Below are 27,500 nucleotides of genomic sequence, written 5' to 3'. Positions count from 1 at the left end.
TCATTTTATTCAATGAATATTTGGTTTCTAATTTGAATTGAGAAATGTTAGGTATTTGTAATTATTTTATAATATTCTTATCTGTATATTTCAGTAATAAAAGGCACAAATGAATTGTTCCAGTTTTGGAGGCCTTTGTGTGCTTTTTCTTGCTGTTTTGGATTGTGTACTTTTGGACCTTCTCTTTGCTATCTGTATATTTCAACTTGTATGTAGGTATGTAATATGATGCATATTCACATTTTGTAATCTGAATGTATTATAATGTGTACTTGTACATCACATTGGACCCATGGAAGAATTAGTGGTTAACAAATGCTGGATTAGATTATCTTTTTTCTCTTAACACGTTTAAAGGGCTCTAATGTGACCTAAAATAGAGCATTATTTAGGTTATTCACAGACATAATAATGATATGCAAAACATGGAAATGCATGTAGAGCTGCTCATTACTATGCAAATACGATAAATTGTAGTGAACAGCAGATGCACACTGCAATAATAATCATAACAAAAATCTGGGGTTATTTTACTGCCTGGGAGCATCAGGCCACAAAGCCATAGTCCAATGCTCAAAGGTCACATCTTTATAGGGGCTGGCAACCTTACAAAATAGCTGTGGCCAGAGTGCCACCCAAACATGTAACCCCTTTTCCAGCCTCCCAAATCAAGGCTCTTCCAAAAGTTGCTCCCCCAAACCTGAAGGGCCCATGAGTGCTGAACACCCCCTACCCAGAAGTTCATCCTCCCAGGTGCTGAACACCCCCACCAAGAAGTTCCCCCTCCCCCAATGGAAGACTTCACACAAATTTTGAACCTCCCCAGGGATACCTTGGAACTTTATTGGTGTCTAGCGGGCCAGGCAGGAGCAATTCCTAGTCACTTCTGTTATTACAGACACTAGGATCCAAAATGGCATTGGTTACCCCTAGCAGTAGTCTTGCAGCACTACTACTAGGGGTCATGCTTCCATGTAAGGGTGCAAGCATGTATACTGGGTGCCGTGTCTGCTATTAGCGGTGTTAAATGTAGCCATGATACTGGCAGTTCGGTGGTATGGCCACCCTTAGCCGAGATTGGGTGGCAGAGCCAGCTGGTGGTGGGAGGCGAGGATAGTGCTGGGCAGACTTATACGGTCTGTGCCAGAGCCAGTGGTGGGAGGCGGGGCTGGTGGTTGGGAGGCGGGGATAGTGCTGGACAGACTTATATGGTCTGTGCCCTGAAGAGGACAGGTACAAATCAAAGTAGGGTATACACAAAAAGTAGCACATATGAGTTTGTCTTGTTGGGCAGACTGGATGTACCATGCAGGTCTTTTTCTGCCGTCATTTACTATGTTACTATTCTGAGAAATCGCCTTTCCTATCCTCCCAACAGAAATCCCACCCCAATCAGCCCAATACAAGCCCCACCCCTCATCTAGACCAGCAAATAGGCACCCCCTAATCCAGACTTCCCCGATAGGCAACATCTCCCCTACCCTCCAATTTCCCCCCAGGACTTATCGATAGGTGTTTCTGGTAGTCTACTGGACCAGGGCAGGACTGGTGCCCCCTCTCCTCCCACCTTGGAGCTGCCAGGGTTCAAAATGGTACCTATGGCTCCTAGCGGTAACTTTTCAGTACTACAAGTAGGGTTTCATCCTCTTGTATAAGGAGCAATTGTCCTTCTAAATCATAAAACAGGATAATCTCTACTGGTAATCTACTACTAGAGCTCATAGGTGCCATTTTGAATCCCATCAGATCCAAGGGAAAAGAGCAGACTGAGATCACTCCTGCTGTGATATACTAGACTATCCTTAAGATCCCCAGGTGAGTGCCAGTGAGTAGGGGGTGGGGGTGCCTATTGCAGAAGTCTAGATTTAGGGGGTGACTCTTGGGTAGGGGTTACCTGTTGGGGATATGATGTCAGAGGGATGCTGTTTGGGTGAATGCTGTTTGGAATGGTTGGGTTGTGCCACAGGAGTGGCTTAGTATTTTGGATTGCATAAGTGCTTGTGTTACATGCTCCGGCAGATAGTGTGTGTGCAGGAAGCTAATGTGTGCAGCACGGGGAACACCTATTCTATAACAGCATCTGGGTACCTCAATTCCATTACAGAATACTAAACTCAAATTGGCGTGTCTAAATTTAGGCATGAACATTTACACCGGGTCAATGGCAAATGTGTGACATGCAACACACATAACATAGTATTCTATAAGTTGTGTGAGTAAGTTAAAGAAAAGCCCATGCTCCTCCCATGCTCCACCCATCTGTATGTCTCCTTGCAGTAATGTACCATCTGCACTTATGTGCATAAGTGCTGCCTTTCTGTGCACTTTTACATACAAGGCATGCACCCAATTATAGAATTGCCAAAATGTATATATGTGAATAATTTGTATAACAACATGAATAATAAACTTTGCAAGATGGTGATATGAATTATTCTAGCATTAATTAAAACTCTTCTTCATTTGAAACAATTTGTGCTATTTTATATTTTTTAGATATGGATTAATATGGTAGTGTGAAAGAAAATCCACTTGATTTATTTGTATATCAAGATCACTTACCAAGCAATAAAGAGAAGGAAAGAATATTGGGGCCCTTTTACTAAGTTGCATTAAGCGCTAACGTGCTTAACACAGAAAATAATGGCCTAATACTTGATGTGTTAAAGCATTCTGCATTAGATGTGCCATTTGTGCATGCTAAGCCTGTGATATTTATTTATTGTTGGAAGAGAATAAATACCACAGAGAATGGCTATGGAAGAACTATTCAGCTAGCGTGCTGACATCACTGGTGCACTAACGGCTAGCAAGTCCTTAACGTGGGAGCCTTTAGCACCTCCTAAATAGGAGGCAGTAAGTTTTTCTACATTAATTTGTTCAAATGCTATATGAACAAAAGCTGAACAAAAAGAAACATGCCTATTTTATGGTCATGCTAGAAGAGTGCGGGAAAATCTCGTTTTGGGGCATGCTAAGCCTATTTATTAGCAGAGCTTAGTAATAAGGCCCCATTAACAGGTAATTATAAAATACATTAAATTGTGGATTAATTTTTTTTCATTTTCATTTTTTTTTGGTTATTGTAACTTTTATGTGTTGGATTGAAAGCAGTTTAGACTCTCCAGATAATCTGGGATAGAAATGAATTAGAAATAAATGTTAGAACTTACCATTTTTGGCCTTGCAAGATTTGTTGTCAGACTGTAGTATATATCCCTCCACACAGCTACACACATAAGATCCAAGGGTATTGGTGCAAGTCTGACTGCAAGTTCCATATGTGGCACATTCATCTAAATCTATGAAGACAAAATATAATCTGTAAATAGGTGGCAGTAAGAGCTCCCAGCTGTAATGGCTACATACTAATGGGAAATTAGTGCATGGTCATTAAAAAAAAAAAAAAGTGACTATTTTACTGCTGCACAAAAACTGGCTGCACATGAAATCCACATGCTGACAGTAACGCTAGTCACTTTTTAGCATGTCTTAGTAAAATGACCCATTACTGCAGCTATAAAATGGTCCCATTTCCCATTTTCTCTATTAATGACTACACACTAATGTCCCATTACCGTATGGCCATTTGTGCATGAGCACTTACTGCCACCTATTTTCTAGACAGTAAGGGCTCATGCACGAACCAGATACTAATCAATTCAATGGTGTAGCTACGTGGGGCCACGGGGGCCTGGGCCCCTGTAGATTTGGCCTTGGACCCCCCTGCTGATGACCAACCCTACCCCGCCACTGCCGTCGCCATGGGCTACCTTTGCTGGCGGGGGACCCCAATCCCCGCCAGCTGAGGTCCTCTTCTTTCCGCGCAAGGCTTCATTCTGTTTCTGACATCCTGCACATACAAAGTGTAGGACGTCAGAAACAGAATGAAGCCTTGCGCGGCCCCACCAGCTGAGGTCCTCTTCTTCCCGCGCAAGGCTTCATTGCACGTTGTACGTGTAGGACGTTAGAATCACAGAAACAGAATGAAGTCTTGCTGGCTGGCTAATCTGCAAGGCTTTGTTCTGTTTCTGTGAGTCTGACGTCCTGCACATACAATGTGCAATGAAGCCTTGCGTGGGAAGAAGAGGACCTCAGCTGGTGGGGATTGGGGTCCCCCGCCAGTAAAGGTAGACGACGGCAGCAGCGGGGGAGGGTTGGCGGCGGGAGGGGGATCGAGAGGGTCGTCGGCAGGAGGGGGGTTGAAAGGGTCATTGGCAGGGGTCGTCAAAGTTGTTGTTGGTGGTGGTGGTGGCGGCGGGGGGGGGGTCGGCAATGGTGGGGGGTCAGCGGCGCCGGGGGGTGGGGGCAAAATATGCCCCCTCACCTCGGGCTCTAGACCCCCCCCTCCTGCCGAAGTCTGGCTACGCCCCTGAATCAATTACTGGTTATAGATCAGAACTTGTTGACAATCTGGTTTTTAAAGGTGGTGCGTGGGAACAAACAATTTGGTCGGATCATAAATTAAGAACCATAATGCAGTGGAAAATAAACTATGTAGGGCTTGAAGGGATGTTATTTTATTATGATAATCTAGGGGTAGGATTGCTGATTTAAAGTTTTGGAGTAGGATAAGTGACATTTTACATCAATATAATATTTATAACAAAGATTCATTGGCTTATTGTCCTTCTTTGTTAAACTGTACAGCGCTGCGTAACCCTAGTAGCGTTTTAGAAGTGTTAAGTAGTAGTAGTAGTAGTAGAATTTATAATAATCCTATAGACAGAAATAAGGAAACTTGGAAGAATGTGATTAATATATATTTAAGAGAAAGGTCAAACAAGTTAAAGCAGATTATTTTTCAGAATACATATATAAGGAATTTCCAGATTGGAAAAAAAATTATACTCAATAGTGAAAATCTATTTAGTCCAAGTGATTTACTTTAAACTAATGAAATGGTTCCATCAGCTGAAGATCTAGCTCTATATTTCAAGGACAAGATATTGAAAATAAGGAAAGGGTTACCATTAGAGATATTAGATTATATTCAGTGTGTAGAATTGGGTAATGAGGGGATAATGTCCAATAGAATTTGGGATCAGTTTAAGTTACCTTCTATTTCAGAGGTTCAATGACATCTAAAAAAATTGCTAGGTCTCATTGTGTTAGATGAATGTCCTGCATATTTGATAACAAATGCTCCTTTAGAGTTTCTTGAGTTTTTACAGCATAGTATAATTGGTATATTTGGTAAATGGGAATTTCCAGTAAGAAAAGGTAACATCATACTTATACCTATTCCAAAGAATAAAACTTTATCTTTGAGGGAAGCATAAAATTATAGATCAGTTGATTGGATACAGCTGTTGGAGAAGATTATGTAGGGTATAGGGCCAGATTCTATGTAAGGTGCCTAAAAAATCCATGCGGTAAACATTTCTGACTAAGCATATTCTATATGCAGTGCCTATATTTAGGCACGGTATATAGAATACACTTAGTCGATACCCTAGTGTCTAAAACTATCCATCTCCATTTACACCAATAAAAATGTGGCATAAATCCTTGCATGTAGATTTATGCTCACTGGGCCATATTCTATAACTACATGTGTACATTTTGGAACGCACATGAAATGCCCATTTCCCCATCCATAGCCATGCCCATTTTGAACTGTGTGCATTAGAATTTAGGTGCACTTCATAATAGAATATGTTTAGTGAGTGGTATGTGTAAATTCTCATTTTGCCAATTAGTGCTCATTATTGTTTGTTAAGTGCTGTTTTCAATGTTGATTAGCTTGTTAAACCAATTAAGTTACACCCATTGTTATAGAATACACCAGGATCTCAACATGGATCTCTAGATGTGCTACATAGAATCTAGCAGATAATGGCTAACCAGCTAGTAGATTACCTGAATCAACTTAATATCTTACATGAGTCCCAATTTGGTTTCAGAGGAGGGTATAACACAGAAACTGTAGTGATGACTTTAATAGCAAAGGTAAGACAGGCACTGAGTACTGGAAAAAGGGTGATCTTAATGCATTTTGATATGCCAAGTGCCTTTGATTTAGTTGATCATGAGGTTTTTCATAGCCACACTGGATTATTATGGGATTAGTAGGTTGATGTTCAAGTGGTTTAAAGGTTTTTTAGTGAGTAGATCATATAGAGTAAAAATGAAGGGTGCATTTTCTAATGCTTGGAACCTAGGTTGCGGGGGTTCCTGAGGGTTCACCACTGTTTTCAGTTTCATTCAACCTGATGTTGGTGGCCCCAGGGAAGAACCTAGCTAGGTGGGGTTATCACCCACTAATATATGCAGATGGCATCACTATGTTTGTATCATAAGAACATAAGAACAGCCATACTGCGTCAGACCAATGATTCATCTAGCTCAATATCCTGTTTCCAACAGTGACCAAGCCATGTCACAAGTACCTGGCAGAAACCCAAATACCGGCAATATTGCATGCTACCTATCCCAGGGCAAGCAGTAGCTTCCTCATGTCTCTCTCATTAACAGACTATGGACTTTTCCTCCAGGAACTTGTCCATACCTTTTTTTTTAAATCCCAGATATGCTAACCGCTGTTACTACATCCTCCAGCAAAGAGTTCCACAGCTTAACTATTCATTGAGTGGAAAAAAATGTCCTCTTATTTGTTATAAAAGTATTTCCATGTAACGTTATTGAGTGTCCCCTAGTCTTTTTACTTTTTAAAGGAGTAAAAAATTGATTCACTTCTACTCATGCTATACTACTCAAGATTTTGTACACCTCAATCATATCTCCCCTCAGTCATCTTTTCTAAGCTGAAGAGCCCTACCCTATTTAGGCTTTGCTTATAAGAGAGGAGTTCCATCCTCTTTATCATTTTGGTCACTTAACCTTGTCTAATTCTGTTATATCTTTTTTGACATACAGCAACCAGAATTGAACACAATAGGTGAGTTCACACTATGGAGCAATACAAAGGCATTATAATATTCTTAGTCTTATTTTGCATCCCCTTCCTAATATTTCATAGCATCCTGTTTGCTTTTTTGGTTGCTGTCACACTCTGAGCAGAAGATTTCAGCATATTGTCTACAATTACATCTCAATCTTTTTCTTGAGTGCTGACTCCTAGCATCAGGTAACTATGATTCGGATTATTCTTCCCAGTGCGCATCACTTTGCAACTACCCAGTTTAAATTTCATCTGCTATTTGGATACCCAGTCTTCCCATTTCCTAAGGTCTTCCTTCAATGTTTCACAATCTGCATGTGTTTTGACAAATATGCAAGTCTCAACAAATGATACAGTTCTCTTTAGGCATGATGCACTTATATGGACTCTGTCTTGAAAGGAACTTGTCTTGCTTGCGTGGAGGACTTTGATGCTGTTTTTGGCTGTGCCGCTCCTGTAGCTTGACACCTGTCTTTACTGCAAACCAACGAGGAGAAATACCCTACCTCCCTCACTCTTGTACACAAATCAGTCCCTAAATATGGAGTAAGGGATTGCTGTGGGCGTTTAACAATAAAATAAAATTATTTTGCTTCCCTATCATCATTCCTATTCTTTCACTTATGCCCTATTCTATAGGAGCCAGCTGCTTGAGTGTCTCAGTTCACTCACATCACTGGTTCATTCATCCAGTAACACAGGCTTAGAAATCAATTTCAGCCTCTCAGTTTAAGAAATAGGCTTTGGTTTTACTCAGCGTAAGTAATGCACTTGTTGCTATATCAAAGTAACTACTTACACCCACACAACACAATCTCTTGCTCACAATCCAGCCAAACCCCATAGATAGAAATCTAGGTTAGATTATTCTCTTGCACATAACTCAGTGTCACCTTCATGTGCCACCATTAGTTTTGGAACTAGTTACTTCAAACAGTTGACTGCCCAGTGTCAGATAACACCCATTAACACATTCAATTCCCTAAAGTTTCTTGCCAAGGGAAACTATCTTCTCCCTTCACAATCAGGCTTCAGTTACCATAGCACTAATTTTAAAAGCTAATGTGTCACTTTTCTGCTTTCAGGTGTCACGGTCACACTAACACACTTCCAGCCACATTGATGTCCTGGGCTCCTCTGACATCAGCTGAAACTGTCATTTCCCAGGCAACCAGGCTTCAGCTTGGATCAATCACCTCACCCTCCATAGCCAATCAAGTACATGTACATGGAATGTTTAATTTTTTTTACTGTTTGGAATATAGTGAAAATCTCAATCTTGAAACCCATTTTCCCACTGGTTTTAATGGGGAAAATGGTTTTCTCTATAAAACATATTCTAAAATACACAGAATTTAAATAAAAGTTACACTATCTTCTGAGTCACTTCAAACACAATCTTGTCCCTGTTTTTAAATTTAAAATTCACTTACAGTTACTACATTTCACAATTTCACCCAAAATCACCACTAAAATTCAACAAAAATTACCAAATTTTTAGCACGGGTTAAAATCAATTTACGCTTGTAGACACCACATCCAAAGCAGTGTAAGGTGCTCTGCACCTCAATTAATCAAAATTTAGGTGACCCAGCCCACCTAAAAGGAATCCTAGGACCCCCTGACCATAAAAAGAATTTTTTAAAAACCATCTTGGAATGCCCAAAAAACAAATCTCCAAAAAAATACTCTAATTAAATAAAATTAAATCAAACCAAGGCCCAAAGGCCTCTCACCTTACTCTCCTAACATCCATCTGGTGGTCCTCATCCATCTTCAGAGTTCTGGTGAGCCCCCGGTGACCCCAGGATGCCAGCGGTATAAAACCATGAATGGTGTGATTCTCTGGCCGGGCAGACTTAAAATCCAGGCCCTGGCTTCGTTTGCAGCCTCAAGAGATCAATCCGTGACACCAGGGTGAGATGCTCCAAGAAAGCTTTATTAGGACCCTACACGGTTCGTGTTTCGGCTTTTAAAAAAGCCTTCATCAGGGGTCGATCAGTGGATGCACAAAGTATATACTGATTGACAATGGAGCACATGAAATATCGTCTCTGGATAAAATTAAGTGTACTGCCTCGCACCAACAGATTCGACCCCCCCGTGTAGGGTCCTAATAAAGCTTTCTTGGAGCATCTCACCCTGGTGTCTCGGATTGATCTCTTGAAGTTGTGTTTTCCACTTCCTTCTTTTGTTGAATTTTTGTGGAAACTGCGAACCCCTTTTGTTTCTTCGTTTGCAGCCTACCACAAGCTCTGGAGACGTCCTGAGCATGTGCGAAAGTTCACACATGCCCAGAACGCTCTCCCATCCTCAGACCAGGCTTCAAGCAGGGGATTTTCCTACCGGCCGGTCCCATTCTTCATTCGCAGCAGCGCTTTTAGCCACACCAGCCACATTTTCAGTGCCTCTCCGCCACGGACTTTCTCCGGACCCAAAATGGCTCTCAACATCATAGGAGCCAGTGGAGCCAGACCCAAAACATTGGCCGCAAAAAACAACAACAACAACAAAAAAAACTGTAAATGGGCCACACATGGCCCAAAAACCGCCAGATATGCTGGCAAGCTCCAAACATCAGGCAAAGCCAAATCAGCCCCACAACAGCTCCCCATGACTCCAGGTAAACCTCAAAATGGGCAAAATCTTTTTTTTTTCTTTACACCCCTTTACACTAACAATGGAAAATAAACCTGGCAAAACTTGTCTACAGTATATTAGCCAAAGTTAGAATGTTACAGCTAGAGCAAAAGAAATAGTTTGAAAAGCCTATGCTCACTACTATCAGAGCTAGGCAGAAAGGGAGAGAAAGTTTTTTTTTAAATTTTTCAGGGGTCTGGTTTAGAAGACAGAGAAGTACACCACAATACAGATTCACAGAACAAATTAATTAAGTAATAAGCAATAAAGTCCAGAGAATAAATATATTTATTTATTTTGCCGTACTTGTATCCCACATTTTCCCACCCATTTGCAGGCTCAATGTGGCTTACAATATGTCATAATATCAATTAACATTAGCAGAGTAAGAAATTCAGTATAATGTTACAATAAAGATGCGAAGAATAATAAGTAAGTTAAGGTAAGTAAATAAGTAACACATAACATAAAAGCGAGGTGAGGGTAGGTAAATAAATAATACATAGCACATGAGTGAGATCAGGATGAGATATAATGATCAATAATGATATTGTGATTGAGGTAATCAAATTAAAAGGAAATCAGTTTTGGTTGATTCAGGTGTAGTTTATGAGTTAAGTCATTGTGAAGGATTTTTATTGTAAGTCTTTTTGAACAAGTTCGCCTTCAGTAGCATCCAGAAGGTTGTCAAATCATGTGTTGTTTTTATGGTATTCGGTAATTCATTCCATATCTGCGTGCAGAGGTAGGAGAAGCTAGAAAGCGAATGCTACATACCTGTAGAAGGTATTCTCCGAGGACAGCAGGCTGATTGTTCTCACTGATGGGTGACGTCCACGGCAGCCCCTCCAATCGGAATCTTCACTAGCAAAGTCCTTTGCTAGCCCTCGCGCGCCCGCGCGCACCGCGCATGCGCGGCCGTCTTCCCGCCCGAAACCGGCTCGAGCCGGCCAGTCCAGTATGTAGCAAGACAATACTCTTAAGGGAAGACACAACTCCAAAGGGGAGGCGGGCGGGTTTGTGAGAACAATCAGCCTGCTGTCCTCGGAGAATACCTTCTACAGGTATGTAGCATTCGCTTTCTCCGAGGACAAGCAGGCTGCTTGTTCTCACTGATGGGGTATCCCTAGCCCCCAGGCTCACTCAAAACAACAACCATGGTCAATTGGGCCTCGCAACGGCGAGGACATAACAGAGATTGACCTAAAAAAATTTACCAACTAACTGAGAGTGTAGCCTGGAACAGAACAAACAGGGCCCTCGGGGGGTGGAGTTGGATCCTAAAGCCCAAACAGGTTCTGAAGAACTGACTGCCCGAACCGACTGTCGCGTCGGGTATCCTGCTGCAGGCAGTAATGGGATGTGAATGTGTGGACAGAAGCCCACGTCGCAGCTTTGCAAATTTCTTCAATGGAGGCTGACTTCAAGTGGGCTACCGACGCAGCCATGGCTCTAACATTATGAGCCGTGACATGACCCTCAAGAGCCAGCCCCGCCTGGGCGTAAGTGAAGGAAATGCAATCTGCTAGCCAATTGGATATGGTGCGTTTCCCTACAGCCACTCCCCTCCTATTGGGATCAAAAGAAACAAACAATTGGGCGGACTGTCTGTGGGGCTGTGTCCGCTCCAAGTAGAAGGCCAATGCTCTCTTGCAGTCCAATGTGTGCAGCTGACGTTCAGCAGGGCAGGAATGAGGACGGGGAAAGAATGTTGGCAAGACAATTGACTGGTTCAGATGGAACTCCGACACGACCTTTGGCAAGAACTTAGGGTGAGTGCGGAGGACTACTCTGTTATGATGAAATTTGGTGTAAGGGGCCTGGGCTACCAGGGCCTGAAGCTCACTGACTCTACGAGCTGAAGTAACTGCCACCAAGAAAATGACCTTCCAGGTCAAGTACTTCGGATGGCAGGAATTCAGTGGCTCAAACGGAGGTTTCATCAGCTGGGTGAGAACGACATTGAGATCCCATGACACTGTAGGAGGCTTGACAGGGGGCTTTGACAAAAGCAAACCTCTCATGAAGCGAACAACTAAAGGCTGTCCTGAGATCGGCTTACCTTCCACATGGTAATGGTATGCACTGATTGCACTAAGATGAACTCTTACAGAGTTGGTCTTGAGACCAGACTCAGACAAGTGCAGAAGGTATTCAAGCAGGGTCTGTGTAGGACAAGAGCGAGGATCTAGGGCCTTGCTGTCACACCAGACGGCAAACCTCCGCCAATGAAAGAAGTAACTTCTCTTAGTGGAGTCTTTCCTGGAAGCAAGCAAGATGCGGGAGACACCCTCTGGCAGACCCAAAGAGGCAAAATCTACGCCCTCAACATCCAGGCCGTGAGAGCCAGAGACTGGAGGTTGGGATGCAGAAGAGCCCCTTCGTCCTGCGTGATGAGGGTCAGAAAACACTCCAATCTCCACGGTTCTTCGGAGGATAACTCCAGAAGAAGAGGGAACCAGATCTGACGCGGCCAAAAAGGAGCAATCAGGATCATGGTGCCTCGGTCTTGCTTGAGTTTCAACAAAGTCTTCCCCACCAGAGGAATGGGAGGATAAGCATACAGCAGACCCTCCCCCCAGTCCAGGAGGAAGGCATCCGATGCCAGTCTGCCGTGGGCCTGAAGCCTGGAACAGAACTGAGGGACTTTGTGGTTCACTCGAGATGCGAAGAGATCCACCAAGGGGGTGCCCCACGCTTGGAAGATCTGGCGCACCACTTTGGAATTGAGCGACCACTCGTGAGGATGCATAATCCTGCTCAGTCTGTCGGCCAGACTGTTGTTTACGCCTGCCAGATATGTGGCTTGGAGCACCATGCCGTTCCGGCGAGCCCAGGTCCACATGCTGACGGCTTCCTGACACAGGGGCGAGATCCGGTGCCCCCCTGCTTGTTTACATAATACATGGCAACCTGGTTGTCTGTCTGAATTTGGATAATTTGGTGGGACAGCCGATCTCTGAAAGCCTTCAGAGCGTTCCAGATCGCTCGTAACTCCAGAAGATTGATCTGTAGATCGCGTTCTTGGAGGGACCAGCTTCCTTGGGTGTGAAGCCCATCGACATGAGCTCCCCATCCCAGGAGAGACGCATCCGTGGTCAGCACTTTTTGTGGCTGAGGAATTTGGAAGGGACGTCCCAGAGTCAAATTGGTCCAAATCGTCCACCAATACAGGGATTCGAGAAAACTCGTGGACAGGTGGATCACGTCCTCTAGTCCCCCAGCGGCCTGATACCACTGGGAGGCTAGGGTCCATTGAGCAGATCTCATGTGAAGGCGGGCCATGGGAGTCACATGAACTGTGGAGGCCATGTGGCCCAGCAATCTCAACATCTGCCGAGCTGTGATCTGCTGGGACGCCCGCACCCGGGAGACGAGGGACAACAAGTTGTTGGCTCTCGTCTCTGGGAGATAGGCGCGAGCCGTCCGAGAATCCAGCAGGGCTCCTATGAATTCGAGGTTCTGCACTGGAAGAAGATGGGACTTTGGGTAATTTATCACAAACCCCAGTAGCTCCAGAAGGCGAATAGTCATCTGCATGGACTGCAGGGCTCCTGCCTCGGATGTGTTCTTCACCAGCCAATCGTCGAGATATGGGAACACGTGCACTCCCAGCCTGCGAAGTGCCGCTGCTACCACAGCTAGGCACTTTGTGAACACCCTGGGCGCAGAGGCGAGCCCAAAGGGTAGCACACAGTACTGGAAGTGGCGGGTGCCCAACTGAAATCGCAGATACTGTCTGTGAGCTGGCAGTATCGGGATGTGTGTATAGGCATCCTTCAAGTCCAGAGAGCATAGCCAATCGTTTTGCTGAATCATGGGGAGAAGGGTGCCCAGGGAAAGCATCCTGAACTTTTCTTTTACGAGATATTTGTTCAGGGCCCTTAGGTCTAGGATGGGACGCATCCCCCCTGTTTTCTTTTCCACAAGGAAGTACCTGGAATAGAATCCCAGCCCTTCTTGCCCGGATGGCACGGGCTCGACCGCATTGGCGCTGAGAAGGGCGGAGAGTTCCTCTACAAGTACCCTCTTGTGCTGGAAGCTGTAAGACTGAGCTCCCGGTGGACAATTTGGAGGGTTTGATGCCAAATTGAGGGTGTATCCTTGCCGGACTATTTGCAGAACCCACTGATCGGAGGTTATGAGAGGCCACCTTTGGTGAAAAGCTTTCAACCTCCCTCCGACTGGCAGGTCGCCCGGCACGGACACTTGGATGTCGGCTATGCTCTGCTGGAGCCAGTCAAAAGCTCGCCCCTTGCTTTTGCTGGGGAGCCGCGGGGCCTTGCTGAGTCGCACGCTGCTGACGAGAGCGAGCGCGCTGGGGCTTAGCCTGGGCCGCAGGCTGTCAGGAAGGAGGATTGTACCTACGCTTGCCAGAAGAGTAGGGAACAGTCTTCCTTCCCCCGAAAAATCGTCTACCTGTAGAGGTAGAAGCTGAAGGCTGCCGGCGGGCGAATTTGTCGAATGCGGTGTCCCGCTGGTGGAGAGACTCTACCACCTGTTCGACTTTTTCGCCAAAAATGTTGTCCGCACGGCAAGGCGAGTCCGCAATCCGCTGCTGGATTCTATTCTCCAGGTCGGCGGCGCGCAGCCATGAGAGCCTGCGCATCACCACACCTTGAGCAGCGGCCCTGGACGCAACATCAAAAGTGTCATAAACTCCTCTGGCCAGGAATTTTCTGCACGCCTTCAGCTGCCTGACCACCTCCTGAAAAGGCTTGGCTTGCTCAGGGGGAAGAGCATCAACCAAGCCCGCCAACTGCCGCACATTGTTCCGCATGTGTATGCTCGTGTAGAGCTGGTAAGACTGGATCTTGGACACGAGCATAGAGGAATGGTAGGCCTTCCTCCCAAAGGAGTCTAAGGTTCTAGCGTCCTTGCCCGGGGGCGCCGAAGCATGTTCCCTAGAACTCTTAGCCTTCTTTAGGGCCAAATCCACAACTCCAGAGTCGTGAGGCAACTGAGTGCGCATCAGCTCTGGGTCCCCATGGATCCGGTACTGGGACTCGATCTTCTTGGGAATGTGGGGATTACTTAATGGCTTGGTCCAGTTCGCAAGCAATGTCTTTTTCAGGACATGGTGCAAGGGAACAGTGGACGCTTCCTTAGGTGGAGAAGGATAGTCCAGGAGCTCAAACATTTCAGCCCTGGGCTCGTCCTCCACGACCACCGGGAAGGGGATGGCCGTAGACATCTCCCGGACAAAGGAAGCAAAAGACAGACTCTCGGGAGGAGAAAGCTGTCTTTCAGGAGAGGGAGTGGGATCAGAAGGAAGACCCTCAGACTCCTCGTCAGAGAAATATCGAGGATCTTCCTCTTCCTCCCACGAGGCCTCACCCTCGGTGTCAGACACAAGTTCACGAACCTGTGTCTGCAACCTCGCCCTGCTCGACTCAGTGGAGCCACGTCCACGATGGGGGCGTCGAGAGGTAGACTCCCTCGCCCGCATCGGCGAAGCTCCCTCCGCCGACGTAGTCGGGGAGCCTTCCTGGGAGGTGGCCGCGGTCGGTACCGCACGCGGTACCGACGTCGGGGACCTCAACCTGGGCGATGGGCCAGCCGGCGCCACGCTCGACGGTACCGGAGGCGCAAGCACCGCCGGTACCGGAGGGGTAGGGCGCAACAGCTCTCCCAGAATCTCTGGGAGAACGGCCCGGAGGCTCTCGTTTAGAGCGGCTGTAGAGAAAGGCTGTGAGGTCGATGCAGGCGTCGACGTCAGTACCTGTTCCGGGCGTGGAGGCTGTACCGGGCTGTCCAGAGCGGAGCGCATCGACACCTCCTGAACAGAGGGTGAGCGGTCCTCTCGGTGCCGATGCCTGCTGGGTGCCGAATCCCTCGGCGACCCAGAGCTCTCGGTGCCGACATGGGGAGGAGACCGGTGTCGATGCTTCTTCGATTTCTTCCGAAGCATGTCACCGGAGCTCCCCGGCACCGACGAGGAGGACGTCGAATCCATCCGTCGCTTCCTCGGGGCCGAGACTGAAGAAGGTCGATCTCGGGGGGGCTGTACCGCAGGAGCCCTCAGGGTAGGAGGAGACCCACCCGAGGGCTCACCGCCACCAGCAGGGGAATGGACAGCCCTCACCTGCACTCCACCCGATGCACCACCGTCCGACGACATCAGCAGACGAGGTCCTGGTACCACCGACGTCGATGCAGCTATCCGATGTCTCGGCGCCGATGCAGAGGCCCGATGCCTCGATGCACTCGATGCAGGGGCGGCCGAGGAAGATGGTCTGGACGCTGACGACGTCGATGCACTCGAAGATCCCGGTGCCGATGCCGACGAAGAGCCCGAGAACAACACGTTCCACTGGGCTAGTCTCGCTACCTGAGTCCGCCTTTGAAGAAGGGAACACAGACTACAGTTCTGAGGGCGGTGCTCGGCCCCCAGACACTGAAGACACGACGAGTGTCGATCAGTGAGCGAGATAACCCGGGCGCACTGGGTGCACTTCTTGAAGCCGCTGGAAGGCTTCGATGTCATGGGCGGAAAAATCACGCCGGCGAAATCAAAAGCCGAAATGGCGAAAATTGAAGCACCAAAATTTAGAGGGAGAAAAAATCTCGACCGAGGCCGAAAAGAGGCCTACCCCGACGACGAAAGAAAACTTACCGGGGCAAAAAGCTGGAAGTACGGGGAGGATTGACACGAAACCCGGTCGGAGGGTTTCCGGAGCACTTCCCGACTAACAAAGCTTTCCCGAAGGAAAAAAACACGCTCAAACAGAATTTGGACGCGCGAGGTCGACTTTCCGGGGCTCGACACGGCGAAAACACGACCGTACCGAGTGCGGACAAAAGAAGACTGGCCGGCTCGAGCCGGTTTCGGGCGGGAAGACGGCCGCGCATGCGCGGTGCGCGCGGGCGCGCGAGGGCTAGCAAAGGACTTTGCTAGTGAAGATTCCGATTGGAGGGGCTGCCGTGGACGTCACCCATCAGTGAGAACAAGCAGCCTGCTTGTCCTCGGAGAATAGATATATCAGGTAACTAATCCTATAGCCAGAAAGTTGAGAAATTAAGAATAAAAATAACAGAACACTTAGCAGTATTATGGTTCAGGACCAGCACATGGAATGTTTCAAAGTAGTCTGTGTTTTTCTATGCAGGGCCCTGCCCCCTCCTGCTGCACAGTTATTACCTCTCAGTGAGTTAGCCAAGTCCTCTATCAAAAAGGTTCTGGGGCAAGCAATGTCACAGTTTGCTAAAATCAAATTCACTTTGCGGCCAACCCTTTCAGCTTCATTTTAACCATTTTCCTCTTTCAGTAAAGTATGTTCTCAGGTATTTTTGATATTGCAAGGTTTGGCTCCTTGCTATACAGTGGGGGAAATAAGTATTTGATCCCTTGCTGATTTTGTAAGTTTGCCCACTGACAAAGACATGAGCAGCCCATAATTGAAGGGTAGGTTATTGGTAACAGTGAGAGATAGCACATCACAAATTAAATCCGGAAAATCACATTGTGGAAAGTATATGAATTTATTTGCATTCTGCAGAGGGAAATAAGTATTTGATCCCCCACCAACCAGTAAGAGATCTGGCCCCTACAGACCAGGTAGATGCTCCAAATCAACTCGTTACCTGCATGACAGACAGCTGTCGGCAATGGTCACCTGTATGAAAGACACCTGTCCACAGACTCAGTGAATCAGTCAGACTCTAACCTCTACAAAATGGCCAAGAGCAAGGAGCTGTCTAAGGATGTCAGGGACAAGATCATACACCTGCACAAGGCTGGAATGTGCTACAAAACCATCAGTAAGACGCTGGGCGAGAAGGAGACAACTGTTGGTGCCATAGTAAGAAAATGGAAGAAGTACAAAATGACTGTCAATCGACAAAGATCTGGGGCTCCACGCAAAATCTCACCTCGTGGGGTATCCTTGATCATGAGGAAGGTTAGAAATCAGCCTACAACTACAAGGGGGGAACTTGTCAATGATCTCAAGGCAGCTGGGACCACTGTCACCACGAAAACCATTGGTAACACATTACGACATAACGGATTGCAATCCTGCAGTGCCCGCAAGGTCCCCCTGCTCCGGAAGGCACATGTGACGGCCCGTCTGAAGTTTGCCAGTGAACACCTGGATGATGCCGAGAGTGATTGGGAGAAGGTGCTGTGGTCAGATGAGACAAAAATTGAGCTCTTTGGCATGAACTCAACTCGCCGTGTTTGGAGGAAGAGAAATGCTGCCTATGACCCAAAGAACACCGTCCCCACTGTCAAGCATGGAGGTGGAAATGTTATGTTTTGGGGGTGTTTCTCTGCTAAGGGCACAGGACTACTTCACCGCATCAATGGGAGAATGGATGGGGCCATGTACCGTACAATTCTGAGTGACAACCTCCTTCCCTCCGCCAGGGCCTTAAAAATGGGTCGTGGCTGGGTCTTCCAGCACGACAATGACCCAAAACATACAGCCAAGGCAACAAAGGAGTGGCTCAGGAAGAAGCACATTAGGGTCATGGAGTGGCCTAGCCAGTCACCAGACCTTAATCCCATTGAAAACTTATGGAGGGAGCTGAAGCTGCGAGTTGCCAAGCGACAGCCCAGAACTCTTAATGATTTAGAGATGATCTGCAAAGAGGAGTGGACCAAAATTCCTCCTGACTTGTGTGCAAACCTCATCATCAACTACAGAAGACGTCTGACCGCTGTGCTTGCCAACAAGGGTTTTGCCACCAAGTATTAGGTCTTGTTTGCCAGAGGGATTAAATACTTATTTCCCTCTGCAGAATGCAAATAAATTCATATACTTTCCACAATGTGATTTTCCGGATTTAATTTGTGATATGCTATCTCTCACTGTTACCAATAACCTACCCTTCAATTATGGGCTGCTCATGTCTTTGTCAGTGGGCAAACTTACAAAATCAGCAAGGGATCAAATACTTATTTCCCCCACTGTATGTCATCACTGATTTGTTTATCTGCCAGTAATTCCAATTCTACATTGAGACAGTTTTAAATTTTGAATTTCCCTTGTCCGAAAAGGATAATTTACAAAAAGTTATTTTCTGTTACATTTGCCTATCAGGCAACTAGTTATTGGATTGATCTTCCATACTTAATTAGAACTCAGACGAACTGTGGTAACTTTCATAAAAAGCTTAAGACTTATTTGTTTAAGAATTATTTAGGAATGTAACTGATTTTAATAGTTAACTCTTTTATCATATTATACTGTGATTTTGTCCTGGGTACACCCAGTTTCTTAATTTGTGAGCCACACTGTGCTGACTTATCACCTACCCTCTCTTCCTTTTCCTCATCAGTTCTTTCTCTCTCCCACCTGTGCCCTTGTCTACCGTACTTTGTACTATTGATATTGTTGTTTGCTTATTAACTACTGTACGCCACATTGAGCCTGCCCATGGGCGGGAATATTGTGGGATATAAATGTCATAAATAAATAAATATAAATGTTATGTATGTATGCACGACAATGCCCCAGACACCCCTCCACCACTAAAAAATAAAATCTATTTTTTAGCATTTGGGAAGTGCACACCAATCCTAAAACTATGAAATGCCTGAGTCCAACCTGTGGTAGTGTTTTTTAACCTGCTGTAAAGGCCCCTTTATTTCTTCGGAGCATTTAACAGAGAAAGAACTTACAATGATAATTTCCATTTAAGGATTATTTAGCCCATAACAATACTCATGTTTAGAACCATTCAAATTGATTTTGTTTATTTATTTTTATGGGCCTTATCCAGCTACCTGCACTGAATATCCTAGTTTTTAGTGTCCACCTGATGTTATCTGAATACTGCTGATATCCGGGCAGGTTAGGACTGCTATTTATGTGATCCATTGTACCTGGATAGTTATCTGGGCATCGGCACGGAATACCAGCAGAGTCTTGATAACTTCCTGCTCTGCCTTTACTCTTCCTCTGCACCTCCCCAGCACCGCCCTCATAGTTCTGTAGCAATCTGTGTAGATTTCATTGGCAATCTGCCCTGGGTCTGATGATCATGATTTAACCAGGTAGCAGCCACTCCTACCCAGTTAACACTTGCTGAATATCAACCCCTGAGTTTCTTTATGGGGAATGGATGGTTAAATGACTTGCTGAAGATCACAAGGAGTGGCAGTATGACACTCAGCTGTAAGGATCACAGCAACTATTTTAAACCTTCCACTTTATCACTAGGATTAGCCTAGTGGTTAGTGCAGTGGACTTTGATCCTGGGGAACTGAGTTCGATTCCCACTGCATCTCCTTGTGACTCTGGGCAAGTCAATTAACCCTCCATTGCCCCTGGCACAAAATAAGTACCTGAATATATGTAAACCGCTTTGAATGTAGTTGAAAAAACCTCAGAAAGGCGGTATATTAAGTCCCATTTCCATTCCCTTCCCTTAGTAAATCTTGGGAAAATCAAGAGTGTTGGAGGGTGGTTGGTGCTCTGGAGGAGGATAGGGATGTTGCTGTGAGGGGACTTGAAGCTGAGGGAGTGCTTATGTAGGAAGGGTATGCTGAGGAGGATGCTGAAATGGTGGGATTTGTTGATGAGGGGCTTTGCTGAGAGGGGTACTGATATGGGGGAGGTATGCTGAGGGGGGAGTAATCCAGGATTGAGCATGGTGATAGGGAGGCAAAGGGTGTGTAGATATTTTTGGTTTTTTTACAGCAGGGTTCCATGGTAAATACAGTGGCAGATGAAACCTGTACTATCAACTAATGCATTTAGAAGGAGGTTCAATAAATGGTGCAGAATATTTGGCACTGAAAAAAATTGATTGCTAAGCTTTACTCTATAAAGGAAGCATGCCCTTTAAAGAATAGCGTTTGACATTGATCTAGAGCCTAATTTTTGGGTGCCGTACTTATGCCTGCTAAAAGCTGGTATAAATGCTGGTGACCAACTTAGGCATGCTTCGGGTGAATTCTGTAATTCCACATGCAACTTTTTGAAATGCCACTGACCACACCCTCTGTTCAGATACATCATATGAGAGTTTGGTGCCGAGCCTTATAGAATAGAGCAAAGCCAGTTGTGTGTGCAAATTCTAATTGATGCCAATTGACTGCAATGATTGGTTGTTAGCACCCAATTATTGCTAGATAAGGGCACATTGACCAATTAAGCTATGTGCACAACTTGAGTATGCTGGCTTTGAACCCGTCAATATTATGCACATTTATTTTTCTAAAATTGATGTTTTTGCTACCCTTACCTGGCACATAAATGTCCATTTTCCCTGTATTTCAGAAATGCTCTACATCTGCAGATTCTGTTCTAAAATACTATTCAACCAATGAGTGTTCAAAGTCTTAGTCTGTTTTTTCAGCTGTCTCCCTGGGCATTCCAAGCCTCATTCTGGCATTCCAATTGTCTGTCTCAGTGCATTTCAGCCCTCATTCTGGAGCCACTAGAGATTTAGCTTACAATCTCATGGGAATTCCACAGCAACTTCTTCCATCCCCATGGGAATCCCATGGTACCTTCTTCTATTCCCACAGATATCTCATGGCAATTTCTTGCATACCAGTGTGATTCCCATAATCCTCATTCCCATGCAGCTCTCTAGATGACACCCTCAACATTTACTGCAGAAGCTTTGCACTAACTGCATGCTAATATATGCATCTGACATGCAATAAGGGGATCCTTTACAAAGCCACACTAGCATTTTTAGCTTGCTGTAAACATCAGCTGGCGGTAAACCCTGAGACGCCCACTATATTCCTATGGGTGTCTCGGTGTTTACCACCAGCTAATTTTTTTGTAGTGCCAGAAATGGCGCACTGGGGATGAGAACTACTGCCAGGCTCCTGTGGTAGCCCAGTGGTACTTCTGGTTTAGCGAGCAGTAAGTTCTTGGGATTCAGAATTTTAGGGACCCTTTTACTAAGCCGCAGTAGTCTCTATGTGCATGCAGCTCATGCCTAAATGAGACTACCGCCAGGCCAGCGTGCCCCCCTGATGGTAATTTAAAATTTGGTGCATGCCCATAACACCTGAATTATTTATTTCCTCCCATGCACGCTGTTTCCAGTGGTAATTGGCAGTTGGCGCGTGTCAGTCACCGTACGTGTAGCGCATGAGCCCTTACTGCTAGATTAATGGGTGGTGTTAAGGGCTCAGGCTGGTTTTAGACATGTACTGGTTTCAGTTTTATCACATACCCTTTTCCCGTCACATTTTTAAAAAAACCCTTTTTTTGCATATGCTGTAAAAACTGGCCCTACTGTGGCTTAGTAAAAAGGCCCCTAAGAGAATGAATGTTAAAATTCAGTTCTAGAAATGGTGGCCAGAGATCCTCTCTGTAACTAATTATAATTTCACTAATAGTAATATGGCTCTAGAAAATACAGTAGAAAGGCTGGAAAATTCTACTAGATAAATAATTTATAATTTCTCCCTACTGTAAACTAATTTCACTTCTGGAGATATTAAAGAATTATCTCCTTGAAGTTTCACATGTGGACCCAATTTCTTACATGCCATATCTAGGACCTTTTATGTTCCTTGCTACTTCAGGTTGCTAGAGGTGTGATTCAATGTGCATCTAGTGATATTTCATATTTTACTACTCATCTTGAGACTTCCATTGAAGAAACTACCAATAAAGCTAACCTAGTAGTTGCATTTGGGCCTCTGATGGATAGATCTTAAAGCTGTATGTTGTTTCTAAATAAGCATTGTTCCATGGCATATGACTTCCCTGAACTTTCTGCAAAAAAGAAGGCTAGATAGGAGTTCTTTCAAATGGGCCCTTAAGCCCTTGAATTAGGAATAGGTTCATTTATAGAATAGGCTTTGACTTTGTACCCTCTGGGTGCCTAATTTGAGGTGTACAGTTATAAAATTGTCCCTTCACTTCATGGAGCACCCCTCATTCCTTCTCTATCCCCTAATATGAAATTCCAAATTAGCGGCCCTGTTTGTTAAACCGCAATACAGGCATGCCAACATTTTTAGCGCTTGCTAAGCATTAACGTGCGCTAACCGTATAGATGCCCATAATATTCCTATGAGCATCTACACCTTAGTAAACAGGGTCCTAGGTTTTTAAAAAACTATTTACTAGTTACTGTGTACTATCTTTCAGTGAGGTATGTTAAATGTTTTTAGAGCTCTGTGTTCACAGCTCATGCTAAGACCTTGGTTAAATACCTACCTACAAATTCTAGATTAGTTGCTAAAAACTGCATGTGCAAATTTGGACATGTTCTTGGTTGTGTGTGCAATTTAATTGACTAATGAGATAATTAGCACTGATAATTCGATTTTTAACAAGAAATTATTGGCACTAATTTGAATTAAAATGTACACTGTAAATTTAAGAACAGAATCTGTGCCTAAATTTTATACATGAGTCAAATAAGGGGGGCACTGAAATGGGTCATAGTTGCATCATGGGAATTGCATTCAGTTGCACATATACCCCCAGATTCTGTATAGCACGCCTAGAGGTCCACACCAAAATCCAGGTATATTCCATAACAATGTGTGTAACTTAATTGACTTAACAAGCTAATTAGCATTGATAACAGCACTTAACAAGAAATAATGAGCACTAATTGGCAATAATTAGAACTTAAACACACAACTCGCTAAGCGATTCTGTAACGCAGTGCGCCTAACTTCTAATGCATGCAGGCAAAAAGGGGCATGGTTTAGGGCAGGGAAATGGGTATTTTGTGGGCATTCCAAAATTTACGTTCATAGTTATAGAATATGGCCCAATGTGCCTAAATCTATGCACCAGGATTTTTGCCATATTTTCATTGGTGTAAACGGACACACATAGTTTTAGGTACTGGGATATCAACTAAGTGTATTCTATATACCGCACCTAAATCTAGGTACTGCTTAGGCGGAAATGTTTTCCACACAGATTTTTTAGGCACCTTATATAGAACCCCCCCCCCCCCCCATAATTATAGAATAAGGTGGGATCTGCATCTAATTTAGGCATGAGCATTTGCATCACATCTCTATTGGTGTAAATGGCCATGTCTAAATGTAGTCACGGTTCCTGAATATAAGTACTATTTTATAAATTGCAAGGGGGGGAGGTTGGCACTGATTTTTTTTAGGCACCATGTAAAGAATTTGCTCCTTATTCTGGTTTGGTAAATAGGGGTCTTAACATTGAAATATATTTGACTGAAGTTTCAAACTCCTTTTAAAGTTCAGCTGTAGCTCCTTTCTCCATGCTTTCTGGTCTATTATTTCTTTGTCATGTTTCTTGACTTTCTATGGTATTTCAAACCTTTATAAGAGGAACATATGAGACCTCATGCTGAGTCCAATCAAGACCAAAGTCCACTGAACACAGCATCCTGCCTCTGACTATTACCTGTCTAGGTCACAAGTACTCAATTGATTTCAGATAGTAGATCTATCTTTTTCATTGTTCATTTCCAGGGATAAATAATGGCTCTCCTAATTTTACTTGACTAATGTTCCAGGAACTTGTCCAAACTTCTTTTGAATCACACAGTGCTAGCTGACTTGACCACATCCTCCAGCAACAGATAACACAGTTTTAAAATACAGGCAAATATTCACAAGTGTATATTCCTTATCTGCTGTTGCAGCCACTGTCTCAGCACTGCTTCAGAACCTATGATACAACCTTAATATTTACTCATCTCATTTTTTATTACATTATGTCTTTGTTCACTGTCTTCTTTTCAGACCTGTTCTTTAAGAACTACTTCTTCTCCAATGTTCAGGATCTCTGTTAGAATCTTCTAAGGATTGGTTCTGGGTCTCCTAATTTTTCTTTTTGCCCACTTTATGTTCAAATGATATACAGACAATATGTTCCAGCCCTACTCTCATCTCTGCTTCAGGTGCTATATTAGTTATTCGTTCTCATCAAGCTTACATAGTTTAACACTATTTACAGGAAAACTTCTAATTCTAAATTTTAGCATGTTTCTACTAAGTGTTCTGTGTCCCACCTGGTATAAATCTCAGTGCATAGATTTAGGGGCACTGGGCCATAGTCTATAACTAGGTGCCTAAAATTTGGAACACCTATGAAACACCCATTTCCCCGCCCATAACCATGCCCCTTTTTGCCTCCATGTGTTAAGAACTTTGGCGCACATCGTTACAGAATATGCTTAGCGAGTTGTGCGCCTAAATTCGAATCAGTGCCAATTAGTGATCATTATTGCTTGTTAAGTGCTGTTATCAGTGGTCATTAGCTTGTTAAGCTGATTGTTATGTGCAGTGTTATAGAATTTGCTTAAGTCAATTAAGTTAGGTTTGGTTTTATAGAATCTGCGCCAATTTTGATGCCGAAATCTAAGCACGTTATATAGAATCCAGGGGATATTTTCTAATTATTGCCAATCAGTACTGATAATTGCTTGCTATTGCCCAATTATCAGTGCTGATTGGCACATTAATCAATTAAGTTGTGAATGCAAATTGGACCACAACTCAAAGAACCATACATAGATTCCTGTTTTACTATTGGACATGGCCCTAAGTTTAATAATATTCTCTATCCAAAGTACATTAACATACTCTAGCATAAATGCAAATTTAGAATCAGATATATCTGCATATTTAGGAATCTATAACCAATTTACATTGCACAATGAGATAGAATGAGTTTACTAGAGTGGAAAACAATACTATACTGTATGAACAATAAGTGCACTCATGTAAAAAATAATTTAAAGCTGCCTCTCACTGCTTTACTCTTTTACCTCCCTAGTATGTCTCAAATAATAGTCAAAATGTTTCATTAGAAACTGAATTCTTTTTTATTGATCATTAGGTTTCACATTAAACATTATTCCAATTTATTGCATACAAAGTGCCCTGTTTACTAAGCCACACTAGAGGCGTGTTAGCACTTTTAGTGTGTGCTAAGCATTAGTACACGCTAACCATGCGGATGCCCATAATATTCCTATGGGTGTCTACATGGTTAGCATGAGCTAAAAATGCTAGTGCACCTTAGTAACAGGGCCCAAAGTGTGAGAATTGTTATTTTTTGGAGTAAACTTTTCATTGTCATTTTATTTTTAGTGCAATCTGTATCCACACAACTCTAGTCTTTTGCATGTAAAGCATTTCTTTTAGTTCTGCTGTCATTACCTTTGCAGTTTTTTCCATCTTCACCTATATCATATCCATCCTCACAATAACATCTTGTGCCGTTTCTTGTGATAGCACATTTGTACTGGCATTTCAGCAGTCGGCATTGTGGTAACAATTCTAAAAAGAGAAGAGAGGGAACTTTTGAACAATAGAACTAGAGAAAGAAATATTGCTTTTGATTTTTCTTTCTTTTAAATGAGGTTATTATATGCATTTAGAAAACCATTCTAAGTGCTGTTCAGGAATTTTCCTTTTACACTGCAGTATTTAATTTTCAAAAAGATGAGAACATTTAGCAATTTAACCACCATGCACATCATTTCTTCCTTTCTTCAGAAACTGCTTTAAAAATATTTTGTCTTGGGAATATTCTAGTTTATTATAATAAAGAATAAATGACTAAGGGGCCCTTTTGCAATGCTGCGGCAAAAGTGGCCTTAGTGTGCTTTACTGTGGGTCTTTCTTGCATGCTAAGGTCACTTTTTCTGCAGCTGGAAAATGGCTGATTTCCTATTTTCGGCATTAACGGCCATACACTAAAGTTGCCTTTAGTGCATAGGCCCTTACCACCACCCATTTTGGAGGTGGTAAGGGTGCATGTGCTAATCACGTGCTAAACAGCTAACTGATCAGCATAACTGTACCCACTCTCTGTCCCCAGACACCACCTCAGGAGTAGAACTTTTTAAAGTCTCCACATTCTTGATTCTCCTGGGTCAGTTTCCACACAGAATGGTCCTTCTTCTTTTCTTTGTGGGTATGACATTTGAGGGTGAAAATAAAAAGTTGTGAAACGGCATATTTTGTGATGGGAGGGGGTTTGTGACCACTGGGGGAGTCAGGGGAGGTCATCCCCGATTCCCTCCAGTGGTCATCTGGTCATTTAGGGCACTTTTTGGGGCCTTATTCGTGGAAAAACAGGGTCCAGGAAAAGTGCCCTAAATTCTCGCTAAAAATGCATATTTTTTTCCATTATTGGCGAAAGGCGCCCATCTCTGATCAGCCGATAACCACTCCCCAGTTCCGCCTTCACCAAGCCTTCGACACGCCCCATCAACTTTGTCCGCATCCGCGACGGAGTGCAGTTGAAAACGTCCAAATTTGGCTTTCGATTATACCGCTTTATTCGTTTTTGTGAGATAAACGTCTCTCTCCCGATTTGGGTCACAATATAGGCGTTTTTCTATTTCGATTATAAGCAGGATTGTAACATAGTAGATGACGGCAGAAAAAGACCTGCACGGTCCATCTAGTCTGCCCAACAATTTAAACTCATATGTGCTACTTTATGTGTATACCTGACCTTGATTTGTTTCTGCCATTTTCAGGGCACAGACCATAGAAGTCTGCCTAGAACAAGGCCCACCCCCCAACCACCAGCCCCGCCTCCCCCCACCGGCTCTGCCACCCAATCTCGGTTAAGCTTCTGAGGATCCTATCATGTATATCAGCATAGTATATCAGACAGGCTGTTGGGTTCTGAATTTTCTGTACTTTAAGTAAATATCTATTAAATCTGACATATTGTAATGGCCCTGTAGTAATCCCTCTGGGGTGATGGAGTTCTCTTTGGTGTCTCCCCTTCTGTTCTGCTATTACCCCGGTTTCCAGCAATCCAGCTCCTCCCTCCAGCAGTCCACAACAAAGTTTTTCAAGGCAACACAGCTTTTAGTTCCAGCCTGTTTATTCCCCCCACCTTCCCAAACTCATTTCAAACATGTAGTGTCCCATTCAATCCCAAAAGAAAGAAAAAAGAATCATAGCACAAGAAAACTCTTCATTTCAACCCCAATTCTCCACTCCGCAAAGTTCAAAACCTCCTGGTTTTCCGTTTCCAAGTCTTTGAGAGGCAGATGCATCAATCAA

At 44.2% G+C, this 27,500-nt stretch overlaps 1 protein-coding gene across 1 annotated transcript in view; it reads right to left on the bottom strand.

Annotated features, from left to right (window-relative positions):
- The window catches only part of LRP1B (LDL receptor related protein 1B), a 1,639,960-nt gene that overhangs the window by 1,238,486 nt on the left and 373,974 nt on the right, over positions 1–27,500 (bottom strand). Inside the window, 2 exon segments of the mRNA XM_030210865.1 lie at positions 3,174–3,302; positions 25,632–25,751. Coding sequence (XP_030066725.1) covers positions 3,174–3,302; positions 25,632–25,751 — 249 coding nt within the window.

The sequence above is a fragment of the Microcaecilia unicolor genome, chromosome 7 (genome assembly GCF_901765095.1).
Source record: "Microcaecilia unicolor chromosome 7, aMicUni1.1, whole genome shotgun sequence".
NCBI classification, from domain to species: Eukaryota; Metazoa; Chordata; class Amphibia; order Gymnophiona; family Siphonopidae; genus Microcaecilia; species Microcaecilia unicolor.
Note: the sequence above shows the minus strand (reverse complement) of the source record. Positions and strands in the feature narration are given on the sequence as shown.